The sequence below is a fragment of the Neolamprologus multifasciatus genome, chromosome 5 (assembly GCF_963576455.1).
Source record: "Neolamprologus multifasciatus chromosome 5, fNeoMul1.2, whole genome shotgun sequence".
Taxonomy (NCBI): domain Eukaryota; kingdom Metazoa; phylum Chordata; class Actinopteri; order Cichliformes; family Cichlidae; genus Neolamprologus; species Neolamprologus multifasciatus.
The window spans coordinates 2314182-2327317 of NC_140443.1; the positions used below are offsets into that span (position 1 = coordinate 2314182).

Sequence of the window (13136 nt, forward strand, 5' to 3'; positions counted from 1 at the left end):
AAAGTATAATCTAATAGGAAAACTCTTTTATTCTATTTTATTTATTTATTTCTGAATGGTTTGCATATCATTGGTGGGCGCGGCCACCCTGTTTACAAAATGACAGCGTAAAGTGAGACCTGAGCAGCCAAGACTGGACCGGAAGCTCACAGACGGACCCCTCAAAGTAAAACCAACAGAATAGCGATGGACGAGAGTTTTAGTAGAAAATGAGAAAAGGAACTTTAAAAAGGCATTTTGAGACCTTTGGAGCAAAGTCATCAAACACTTTAAGCATTTTCAACAGATTTGACTGGTGTTTTTATCCATGCCTTTATATAAAACAGGAGATCACTATTATTGTAAACTAACTAGATAAATAAAGATAGATGTGGAAAACATTTTTATAACCAACAACGGTTTTGTGACGTATGCTCTCCATACAATAAAACCCACAAAGTTTAAAAGTGACACTGGAGCCAATAAAACGGAACTAAAACTAAACAGTTCAGACAATAAAAACTAAACGGAAACAATGAAATTTAACGGAAACTAAACCGACTTTAAAGAAAAGTCAAAACAGAATAAAAACACTGAAATTATGAAAAGAAACACCTCTAATAAATCCGGCTGTAGTTCACACACTGAGCGCATACCTCACAGGAAATGTGACACACCGTATCTCACACAGAAGCTTTTCTCTTTGAAAACTGTAACCGGAAGTTGTGGTATATTGTTACCGTGACCGCGCGCGACTTGTTGTTAGGAGCTTCATTCACGTTTAACGACCGTGAGCAGCGGAGGAATGGACGAGAAAGAAGAAGATGTGGGTGAGCATGTTCAAAGGGAGCAGAGAGCTGCTTTTATTCCAGCGCTCTGCTCCTCTTCAGCTGTTTGTGGTCTTTAAAGTTGTCAGGAGCGTCTGCAGAGCTCAAAACGCTCGTCTGTGTTTCAGGAGTTCATGATTACTCGGACCTCTGCACACTACACACACTCACTCACAGTCTGCTCCTTATCAGGGTTTGAAGATGCACGTGGACAACTCACGATAACCCAAATTTTACAGTATTATCGCGATAAAAGTAGAAAAGAAATGACAAAACAAAACAATGCATCGTGTCTGATTCGTGTAAAAGTTTTACTGGGAGATGAAAAAAGTAAACAGGAGCACTGGGAGTGTTGGGGAGGTGGAAAAGCCAGAGGCTTCCTTTCTGCTGCAGCGTTGGTGTCGGTCTGTAGAGAGGTGCGCCCCTACTGTACTCTAAAATCCCAACCACATGGTGCTCGACATGGATGACACTGTGTGCTGATTGGCTGATAACTGGGAAGAACAGGGAAGTGAGAGACAGTGGAGTTAACCAGCAACGGGAGAAGAAAGATCTCAGATAAAAAGAACACACAGCAGGATGGCTGACAGCCGCTTTGAACAACCAGCTTCACTCCAGCTGACTGATGGTCCATCAGCAGCTCAAGCAACACATATTTCTGACACTACCTCCATCAATGACAGATGCGGACAGTCCAATGCTGCCCAAGGACAGCCCATAACCTCCCATAAATGACTCGTATCTATTGGCTCGATAGATGATTGAGCTGGAAAGGATGTGCAGCAGGTGAGGGTGATAACAGACTGAGCGTGTTGAAGAAAATCAGGAGGGAAGATAGTAAATTTGGAAGTGTTATACTGGGAATTAATAAGGAGGAAGTGAGGGCAGCTATGAAGAAGAAGAGTGGAAGGGTGGTTGGTCCATACAACATACCTGCAGAGGTATGGAGATGTCTAGGAGAGAGGGCAGAAACAGAAAGTTTCTGTTATTCTAATTTAAAGTATTTAAGTTCTTATTCATATGCTTAGTTGTGACACTAATAGACTGTTCTGTGGACGGTTCTAAAACTAGATGAACTTATTTCAGCCTCCAGTTGGAGAAGACAACTCCCTTTACAGGTGCTGATAACGCCAAGGGCACAAAACAGCATGCCTGTTGCTCCGTTGGTTTCATAGCGATGCACGTGATGTGTGGTGTGATCAGTTTGTAACTTCCTCCCTCTTCCTTGGAATACATAAAGCAGTGTGAGCACCACTTCTGTTTCAGAACGCTCATCACTGTGAACCTGTGATGTTGATGTCTGTGGGATTACATCAGGATCTGAGCCCCTTCTTGTGATGATGTGATGTGATGATGGACAGGCTGGAGTCAGGCAAATTAAGAATTAAGTAAATAAAAATAAATATGGTCATATTTTAATTTTTAATTACTTCAGGTTGTGTCAGATTAACACATGGACCTTTAGATTAGGCTTTGGATTAGATGTTGATGTTGAGCTGTGTGTCACAGCTATAAAATGTTACTGGCGCATGTTGTTGTGCCATCAAACTATTTGCATGAGTATGACACTGTTATCATGTGTATAGGGCCCGTGGTCATAACAATACATCCATGATAACACTGTTAAAAAAGACACAAAGTATCAAAAGTAAAAGTTCTAAAATACCAAAATAAATGTAGTAAATGCAGGAAATTAAACTGCTTTTCATCAAAGTGTTTAAAATTAAAAATCATGTAAGGATGGTCATAAAAACAAAGAAAGATCTGTCATTATTATAACCATCGAAAAAGTGTTGTTTTGCTTGCTCCTACGTGACTACCAACGACTGGAGCAAAGGTCACGGGGACCTGCCTTCTCTCTAATGGCCAGCAGGGGGCGACTCTTTGGTTTGGACATTCCTGTCTGCCATATTGGATGTGATGCCATGAGCTTTGACATTGTCCTCACACATTGTTTACATATGAATTATCACCATTTTTCATGCTAACGAATCTTTTTTATTACTTTCCTACTGATCTGGATAGAAGTTCACGGTACATTATGAAGAATGTTATCTCATTTATATAACCTGTACTTCATCAGGTACTGTACTTAGTAACCAGTTGGCCCAACACAGCTGTAGGAGCCACATGAGTTTTTCTTGTTTTTGGATTACAAGGGTTGGTTTAGATCAGGGGTCCCCAATCCCAGTCCACGAGGGCCGGTGTCCCTGCAGGTTTTAGATGTGTCCTTGTTCCACCACAGCTGATTTCAATGGATAAATTACCTTCTTAACATGTCTTGAAGTTCTCCAGAGGCCTGGTAATGGACTAATCATGTGATTCAGGTGTGTTGACCCAGGGTGAGATCTAAAACCTGCAGGACACCGGCCCTCTTGGACTGGGATTGGGGACCCCTGGTTTGATGCACACACTGTATTGGTGCACGGTTTTGGGGCGTGACTCATGGGTGTGTTTTAGATGATAAATGTGGTTGCACACACCTGTTCACCACACCTGATGTTGATGAGCAGAAAGGTAGGGTCAGCATGAGGGGAAACCTTCTGTTGACCGCAGCTTGATGTATAGTTTAATGCACTAGATAGTATCATATTCAGATGTTGTAGTTTGTCATAGTAATTGGTGCAATATTTTGTGAGTTGCATTCTTATTTTGTGAGTTGTTGTGCAGTGTGTCCATTTGTTTAACATGTGATCCCATGTACTGATTTGTATAGTGGACAGTACAATGTGGAATAAAAGGAGCAAATAGTACAGAAGTGCATCTCATGTGTTTATTGTTGCTCGTCATCGGTGTCCTCATGTTAAGCCTGCCGCGGTCATTGGTTGGAGGAGCCGCAGCAACACCTTTGGAAACGCGTGATCTCCATGTGGTTGCCCAGTAGTTGCTGCAGGTTCTTGGCAGTTAGCAGGTCATTTGGTTGCAAAGAGCGTGATGAGGTGTAGACCCCAACTGGTCTCCTTGTTATAACTACTAGTCAAGTCATAGTAAAAGCCTGACGTGAGCCTTCAAAATAAAGGTTTTTCATCTGTGCTGTAGCCAACATGCTTTGAAAGGCAAACTTTTATTTTGAAGGTGAACCCTCCCCTGCACTCACTGGTCTCTAAGTGGATGTGAGTGATGTTTTATCAGTGTACTTCACAGTGACCGCCGTCAACCTCCTGCAACCACTTTCAGTCGGATGGGGAGTACGTGTTTTTCCTCGTTAGATGGTTGCAGATGGTCTCTATTGCTGCTTATTGACCTGCAGTTATCAAGACGTCCTACCTACACAGTCTGGCAACAAGGCATAGGTTGCACAGCCAGTATAGTAACTGAATGCTTTTAGCATTTAACTGGACAAACATTCTGCTACTTCAATGTGACAACATGTAAAATATGACCAGGCAAAAGGTTTTGGTCACACATCATTAAACGAGCTGTAATAATGGAGCCTTTCAATCTGCGTGTGGGAGGTGTCGGCTGGTGTGAGGAGGCCACGCTGAGCGGCGCCGTGTCACGAGACGCGCAGCGATTACGTCTCGGTGTTTATCTAACTCTGAGTGAGTTCATCTGTCTGCCAAAATCAGTTTCACTTTATCAGATTTACGAACCAAATCCAACCAAATCAACAAATGTTGATGAACCAAGCCACACTGGTGAGCACGGCACAGTGTGGTATTCACATAGCGGAAGATAAACACAAGCTTCAGATCATTTAAAGGATCATTAAAACACCCAATAAATCATGTAGTAACTTTACTTTTGGTTCTGTGTGTGTTTCTGCACTAAAGGCAGATTGACTGTTTGTTAAACGTCGCCCTGAGACCAGCTGTGTGTCTTTGACGGACGATGTCACACTGGGAGCGTTTGGAAGTGGCGCGTAAAGCATCTATCGCCTCTGAAGAGTTCATTACCAGAGCTCATTATTTAGGCTTGCAACATTGTAACAGTTTAAACCGTATATGACAGACAGTAGGGAAAATCAGATGAGTGTAACGAATGATTTATTAAAATGAAGAGTTGCTAATAATTCTGTTTTAAAGGTCTAACTGAGGAACCATCGCAGCTCCAGTCGACAGTAAATTTAGTCTTAAATTAAATGATCTGCAGTTAAAGCAGACTTTTAGAAACTGAGCTTCAGAGAAAGAAAAGGAGACGAAGGGCTTTGGATGCATTGTCCAGCTACAGCCTCAGTAATAAGTTGGCTTTGTTTTCACATTCCTTCTCCCCGTCTCTGACTCTATTTTTATTTTCCTCTCTCCTGCCTCCATCACCCTCCCTCCATCCTCCCTCCCTGAGAGCGTTCTCACACACTGCGACCATCTCAGCCCAGATCTTTTCGTTGGGGGGAAACACCTTCTCGCTGATATTTTTATCCCTCAGCCAGAGGTATTGTGTACCGCTCGCCACGAGCTCGCCGCCTCTGTATTTTTATCTGGAAGAAAACCCGGCTCGTGAAAAACACTCGGAGCTGTTGGGTCGCTGACAAAGTGTTTGTGTCGGGCGACATCGTGACGCACATGTTAAATGGCTGCACGGTGCCGTGGAAGTGGTTTAATCGCATCTATTGTGTAAAAATATGTTATTTGTGCGTCTCATGGGGGTTATTATTGCTTATTATGCTACCAAATACCAGTGTGGACGTAAAAACTAACTTTAGCTGTGAGCAATAAATCTGAAAAACAGATGTTTAATTGGCTTCGTGTTTATAGATATGTCTGTGATTTATTATTGTCCTATAAAAATGTAGATCAACTTTAATTGATGAGATTTTTGAATGAATCCGAGTCGTTTAAACTTTAAATACCAGACAAATTTTGCACATACTCGTGCATCACTACAATAATAATAATACTGTATCCTTTATTGACCCTCTCAGAGTAGCTGTTCAGTGGATTCAAACCCCGACCTCCTGATCATGGGGTGACCACTCTACCTGCTGAGCTATCCCTGCCCCCCATCAATAGAAAACTGAGAATTCACATTCATAGTTTACTGATCTGCATTATTTAATGAACTCTGCACGTGTCATGAAGTTAAGTCATGTACAACATGAGTCCTTAATCAGTCGACTAAAAGGTTTGTTAGACTTTAAAACGTTTAGACAGGAAAAGTAAGAGTCCTGTGATCGTGTGGTTCACCTGTAAGAGTGAAACCATCACTTTGAGCTGCGATGTGCTGCTGTGACGCTTCCACATCTCTGTGCTCTGTCTGTGGCTCCATATCTTGCATGTGTGACTGCACAGTCAACAGCTGTGGGAATATAAAGGGGCCAAATTTAGCCCGAGAGCCTTAATTTTGCGGCGTCATTTAGCTGAGCGTGCAGTTCACATATCCTAATGTGCATGAATCTGTTTAATAGTCACAGCTGTCAGGTCAGTGATAAGGGCGCAAAAGTATTTCTGTGCTGAGTTCAAATGAGACGGTTTATTCACAGAGATGTGTTTTTGAATCAAAGTTGATTCTACCTGAGGCTTTATGCACCGTTTAGATTGATTGTGTAGCGTAAAGACAAACACTGAAGTGAATCACGAGATGTCCCGAGTCGGTGTGTTGACAGAAATTAAAGTGATCCGTTCAAAGCTAGGAAAAGATTAGCAAACCAGGCTGTGTTCAGATGGTGTTCATAGTGAAGCTGCTAGTTTGTCCTAACTTGCTTAAACTGTAGGAGGGAGACTTCTTCCCATCAGCCCCTTTGTTTCTGTCAGATAATGCTGATGTGCACAGCTGCGTCTCAGTCGTTTCAGTCGTTTCATGGGCCGAAGCAGCTAAACTCTGTTATTCAGATGTTTTTGGTACAATTAGATTTCTATAGTGAAAAAACTCGACTACACACGAGACAGATGCAGGCAGCAGTCTGAACACGAGGTTCAGACAGGAAGAGAGAGAGAGTAATAATAACTAATGATTACATACAGAGTGAAAAAAGGAGTGAAGAAGAAACACCCAGTGCATCATGGGAATCCCCGGCAGCCTACGTCTATTGCAGCATAACTAAGGGAGGATTCAGGGTCACCTGGTCCAGCCCTAACTATATGCTTTAGCAAAAAGGAAAGTTTGAAGCCTAATCTTAAAAGTAGAGATAGTGTCTGTCTCCTGAATCCAAACTGGAAGCTGGTTCCACAGAAGAGGGGCCTGAAAACTGAAGGCTCTGCCTCCCATTCTACTTTTAAATACTCTAGGAACAACAAGTAGGCCTGCAGAGCGGGAGCGAAGTGCTCTAATAGGGTGATATGGTACTACAAGGTCATTAAGATAAGATGGGGCCTGATTATTCGATTATTTAATTTCACACCAGTTTCCCCATTATCCCAGTCTGTTAAACGTTTCCAAATTCACTGGATTTAAACTGAATCCAACACAAAGCCTCTGCAGGCTCACTGACCTGCTCTGTGAAGCTGCAGCATCACTGCACAGAGTCACAGATATGTGATGAAGTCAGGACTGTGTCAGTAATAAACAAACTAAAAAGGCTTTTTGTAGCTGTTTATACATTTTCTTCTGTTTTTGGTAACATTTCATAATACAGAGCTCAGTACGTTTCCTCAGGGAAAAGGACCACGAGGATTTGCTGTGTTATTGACTATTCTAACTTCACAATATGTTTTGGGGAAGGAAGGAATATTCCCAATAATTAGTTTTCCATGTTGTGCTCCCTCGTCGCCTTTGTCCTCCTTCCTGTCAGCTGAAATTTGAGTTTTAATGTATTAGCAGGAACGTTTCGTCACGTTCTCCCACCGACGGCTCGAACAGATGAACAGAATAAACTTTCTGGGATCATTTGTGGGTGTGAGCAATACAAAAATCTGAATTATGACATTTATTTCAATTAAAATCAATTTTAAAAGCAGACTGTAATAAATGATGTAAGTGACACTGCTTTAAACAGACAGCTCAGGAGGTGTGCGCCTCCTTCCTCCATCCTCGTGTCTTTGAAACAGTCGAGTTCAGACCACTGATTGATCTTTAATCTGATTTGGTGGAGCCGGTCAGTCCAGCCTGTATCATTGAGACGTCTGGTGGAGTTCTGTGGAGGATTTTACCATCACATTTGTTGGGAGCTGGTCTAAGCTCCCACAGTTATGAAACCCCATCTTATAAACTTCCGTGAAGGATTTTTAAGCCTTTCTTTATCCTGAACTCTCACAAAGAGAACTTTCTGAATAGTATTTCCTGTCTCACTGGTACCTGAAGCCAATCTCCCCCAACACTGCATCGCTCTAATGTTTGAATTGTTTGTGATAGACTGGCCTCTAACAGGAATGTGACTGCAAAGACAGAAGTGCACCAGTGTGCACACTCTTGCTGTAAAACTATAGAAGTGCATCCATCTGATGATGAGTTCATGTGCAAATATTTATAGTGATATTTAATAATGCTCGTGTGAGCCGTTTCCTGAGGCTGGACCGGTTTCCTGACAGCCTCTGCTAAAGAATGCATCCTCCTTTCCTGCCACGCGGACAGAAACACTGGCCACTCCCTCGCAGCATGTTGCAGAAAACAAACTTCTGTTGCTTATTTTCACTCAATCGCTCCACAGTCCAGATGTTTAATCCAAAAACAGGCTTAGATCATTAACAGGTCAGTGAAGCAAACTCTAAAGGCTTAAATAGAAGTGTAATGAAACAATCCCTGATGATCTACAAACACTTGAGGAACTCACTGACTGCTCAGAAACAGGTGTGACTAGAACAACACAGGTGAGACTAACCAGGTTAGAGCACAATTATCAAGAACCTGAAGACACCAAAGCAGAGAAATAAACTGACACCAGAAATTATTATGCCTGGAATAAAACCTCCCAAATCAAACATCACGACCACGGGACTTTCAGGAGACAGGCAGTAACTCTGGGAGAGCTGGGCGGGGTTGTAGAAGGCCTTCAACCCATCAGCAGGATGAACACTGCAAGAGCTATAAAATGACCTGCAGCAGGCTGCTGGGGTGAATCAGTAACAGACTTCATGAGGGCCTCATGTCCTCTAGCAGGCCCTGTGCTCACTGCCCACCACTGTGGAGCCCAACGGGAACAACAATGCTGCAGGCAGCTCCTGGTGAATAAACACTTGATACCATTGACTAGTCCCATGCTAGAGAACAGTAGAACACAGTAGAAACAGAACTCTTCTGGCACTTGTGGTGTGCAAGGACACCATCCATCATCTCATTCAGAGCATGCTCTGACGTTGTGGGGCATGCGACATATCATGTGGTATCAAAATGGCAACAGAGGAGTCGCCCCCTGCTGGCCATCAGAAAAAATGCAGGTTTATGACACTTTTCAGACCATATTTTTCCATGATTTCTACTCAAACTATGACTTTACCACAGAAACAATCTTTTCTTTCCATCTTTTCAGGTACATTTGATCCAAACATACCAGAGGAGGGACCATCAGCGCCACCTCCTGGCTGGCTGGATGATATTCATGGATATCAGGGCCTCAAAGGAGGAGGTGAGCCTTCTGTTCTACTCTGAGGTTTCTGTACACCAACACCACCTTCATCTCCTTTGTTTTTGTGTTTCTGTTCATGCGTTTGTCCAGATGACGATAACCCGCTGTACCCACCGCCCCCTGCCTACAATCCCCAACCTGAACAAAACAAAAGCACATCAGTGCCCGACGTCAGGTAACTTCTGCAGGTCATCTTTTTATTAAAGGCTTTGCAGATGATTCTTTGCTTTATCTCAGGCAAAATAGTCGCTCGACAAACAAATGAAGGCCCGGTGGGATGAAAGATGTTTTTCTCCAGGGTCCCTTCGGTGTCAGAGGATGTAGCCAGAGATGCTCTGCTCAAATTTGTGGAATCCAAATGGAATTACAGCTCCAAACCTGCCAGGAACCTCACCTTCAAAGATCTGCAGCCCATCACAGTGTACAGGGTAGGTCTCATACCTGTGGCTTTATGTTTCCCAAAACTAACTCACACCAACATGACGTCTGCAAGAAAACTGCTAATGATTTTTACTTCACTCATTAAAACAGTTTAACAACAATAATGCCTTTAAGAATGAATCATTGACCATAGAGAAATGAAAATGGTGCATCTGATAACAAGGGGGAATAACAAAGTCTGGCTTTGATTTGTGTTGGGATGTGCAGCTTTAGAAATAAGACTGAATTAAATTGAACAACAGAGCAAAAACAGAGTTCAGATGTGACTGATGGCGTCCGTTAACCTCCTGGAATTAGCAGTTTAAGTGCCCCCTCCCACACGTTTCAGTAATTAGATATCAGTATAAGGGTGGAGAAGTGTAGAAATCTAATAAGTGTAAATAATACAAGTGTGTCTGCCAGTAATGCAATAAAAATGATCATTAAATAACATAATAAACATTTAATATACTTAAGACATGGTGGTGAAGATGGCTCAACTTTTCTGTAAAAGAGCAACTTGACAACTTTAGACCTCACGTGTAACATCCATGCATCCACCCACCCATCCATCCATCCACCCACCCATCCATCCATCCACCCACCCATCCATGCATCCACCCATCCATCCATCCATGCATCCATCCATGCATCCATCCATGCATCCACCCATCCATCCATCCATCCATCCATCCATCCATCCATCCATGCATCCCCCCATCCAACCACCCATCCATGTATCCGCCCATCCATCCATCCATGCATCCATCCATGCATCCACCCATGCATCCATCCATGCATCCACCCATCCATCCATCCATGCATCCACCCATCCATGCATCCATCCATCCATGTATGCATCCATCCATCCATGTATCCATCCATCCATCCATGTATCCATCCATCCATCCACCCATCCATGTATCCATCCATGCATCCACCCATCCATGTATCCATCCATGCATCCACCCATCCATCCATCCATCCATGTATCCATCCACCCATCCATCCATCCATGTATCCATCCATGCATCCACCCATCCATCCATCCATCCATGTATCCGCCCATCCATCCATCCATCCATCCATCCATCCATGCATCCATCCATGCATCCACCCATGCATCCATCCATCCATGCATCCACCCATCCATCCATCCATGCATCCATCCATCCATCCATCCATCCATGTATCCATCCACCCATCCATCCATCCATGCATCCATCCATCCATGTATCCATCCATCCATCCATCCATCCATGTATCCATCCAACCATCCATCCATCCATGTATCCATCCATGCATCCACCCATCCATGTATCCATCCATGCATCCACCCATCCATCCATCCATCCATGTATCCGCCCACCCATCCATCCATCCATCCATCCATCCATCCATCCATGCATGGTTGCTGGGGCAACTGGAGGTTATCCTAGCTGTCATAGTGTGAGAGTATCCTAATGCAGCGGTCCCCACGTACTGATTTAATGTCAGACATGGACCGGCCGTTAAGGTTTTGCAGATAAAAACAACTAAATAAAATGATAGGACCGAGACAAAAAAACTGGCATTTTGTAAATATAACAATAAACACGAATTCACTGTGTAATTGTGTAACTTTATTAGCAGCGTCCTCCTGAAATGCACCAACAACACTGAGAGTAACATCCTCCTCTCTGCCCCATAATGCTCTCTGGTTGCTATGGTAAACATTTCTTTCAAAATAAGACGCACAACTACAACACGGGAAAGACCCAGGGAAACCGAGTTAACTATAAAAGCCCTGAAATCTCTCAGGGCTCGGTACCGGTCTGTGGCCCGGGGGTTGGGGATGGCTGTCCTAATGCATTTCTGTTTAATCTCCTGAGACCTGAACTCTTTCATGGCACTTTTAATTTCTCTTCGTTATTTGGGCTGATTGGAACCTGATGAATGTAAAAACAAAGAATTATGTGATTTTTTTTTTTTACCTGATTTTTGTTTCTGAGAAGAATGGGATCCACATATGAGGACATTTGCTTTAAATTTCGATAGAACAGCAGCAGTACAACGTCCCCGTAAGTGGATATCAGGCCCTTGTAGAGCAAAACTGAATATTTTGGTCTAGACAACCCAAAATGTGATGTCCACATATGTGGACGCCAGGTCCTAGGAGGTTAAAGAGGAGCTATTCTGCTCAGTTCCAGGTTCATGTTTTTATTATTTGCTCAGCTTAGAGCAGCTTTGCATGAACCCTGAGGTCCTCCTCTGTGTGAAACAAGCTGCTTTAGCTCCTCCCTTCTAAGACAACTCCTCCTGATTGGCTGGCTTGGACACCTAAGATAACATGACCATATTAGGATGACATCATACAGAGTCAGAGGTAGAAAAAACTCCTGGCTCTGAGCTTTTGGCTCACAGAGAGTGCCTGCACAGAAACCAACCTCATTATCAGAAACTTTATGTATTATTTGAACGTCCGCCTCTGAAACAGGAAATAAAGAACAACACCAAAGTTCCATGTTAAATGAGTCGGTGCTGTTCAACTTTAATGGAGTTTGATGTAAGGAAGCAAAGCTTATCCAGGATCCACTGATTTTAAAGCTTTTTAAGTTTCTCTTTAAAACCCAGTTTACGGGTCAGTCTGTGTGGAAACCTGAAGTGCTGCCAGTGTTTCCAGTCTGCCTTCTTTTCTTTCTGCAGTATCGACTGGAGACCTACACCGAGACCAGAGCCAGCGCCTGGCAGTTTGAGCCCTACAACGGTAAAAACAATTTGTGTTTGATGATGTGTTTCCTGCATGAACAACAGGATTAGATCCACGTCTGTCACGATACAAAGGCAAGAGTCCAGCGAAATGCAGAAACCCTGAGACTGCTGGCTGTATCACTAACTGCTGGAGTCCAGTAGGTGGTGGTAATGCAGCAGCAGCTACTCACCTAATCCAAGTTTCTTTATAGTTGCTGTTCTTCCTGTGTAAAGGCAGTTCCTCTTGCATGGAGGGATTTTTTAAGGTGGTGGAGTAATTTCCCGATCCTGATTCCTGTGCTGGAAGCAGACAGAGTTCCTCTAACGGTTCTTAGTTCCTGGGAAAAGTTCTCGAGGTGGAAAAGCAGCAGAAACCTGAAAACTTTCAGTTTGTTATCATTTCATCTTGTTGTTTCATCTCCTGTTGTATCTGTCAGATGTATTGATGAGGGGGGGAAACACATCAGAAAAGCTCAAACTTTAGCTGATGATTAAAATCTAAAGTGGAAAAATGTGATGACAGGATCAATCGGCTGAGGGTGAGGAGGGGTCGGTCACACGAGGCCGGAAAACTCTTCATCAGTTATGTTGTCCTGGTGTGAAACAGGTCAGACGGTGGACGGTCCTCAGTACGGTATGAGCCCCGCGCCGTGGGACATCCCGGTGTCGCTGCCTCAGAGATACACCGACAAGGTGGAGAAGATCCGAGTGCCGCACGCGTCGTTCGTGAAGGTGCAGCTCTG

General features: G+C 43.4%; 1 protein-coding gene across 1 annotated transcript in view; it reads left to right on the top strand.

Annotated features, from left to right (window-relative positions):
* Positions 1–3: 3 nt before the first annotated feature.
* Positions 4–13136, top strand: part of ssuh2.1 (ssu-2 homolog, tandem duplicate 1) — a 15523-nt gene continuing 2390 nt past the window's right edge. The window contains exons 1-6 of the mRNA XM_085159237.1: positions 4–809; positions 9148–9243; positions 9334–9418; positions 9542–9671; positions 12349–12409; positions 13001–13134. Of these exons, the coding sequence (XP_085015363.1) occupies positions 785–809; positions 9148–9243; positions 9334–9418; positions 9542–9671; positions 12349–12409; positions 13001–13134 (531 nt within the window). The 5' untranslated portion in view covers positions 4–784. The remainder of the gene's footprint in view (positions 810–9147; positions 9244–9333; positions 9419–9541; positions 9672–12348; positions 12410–13000; positions 13135–13136) is intronic.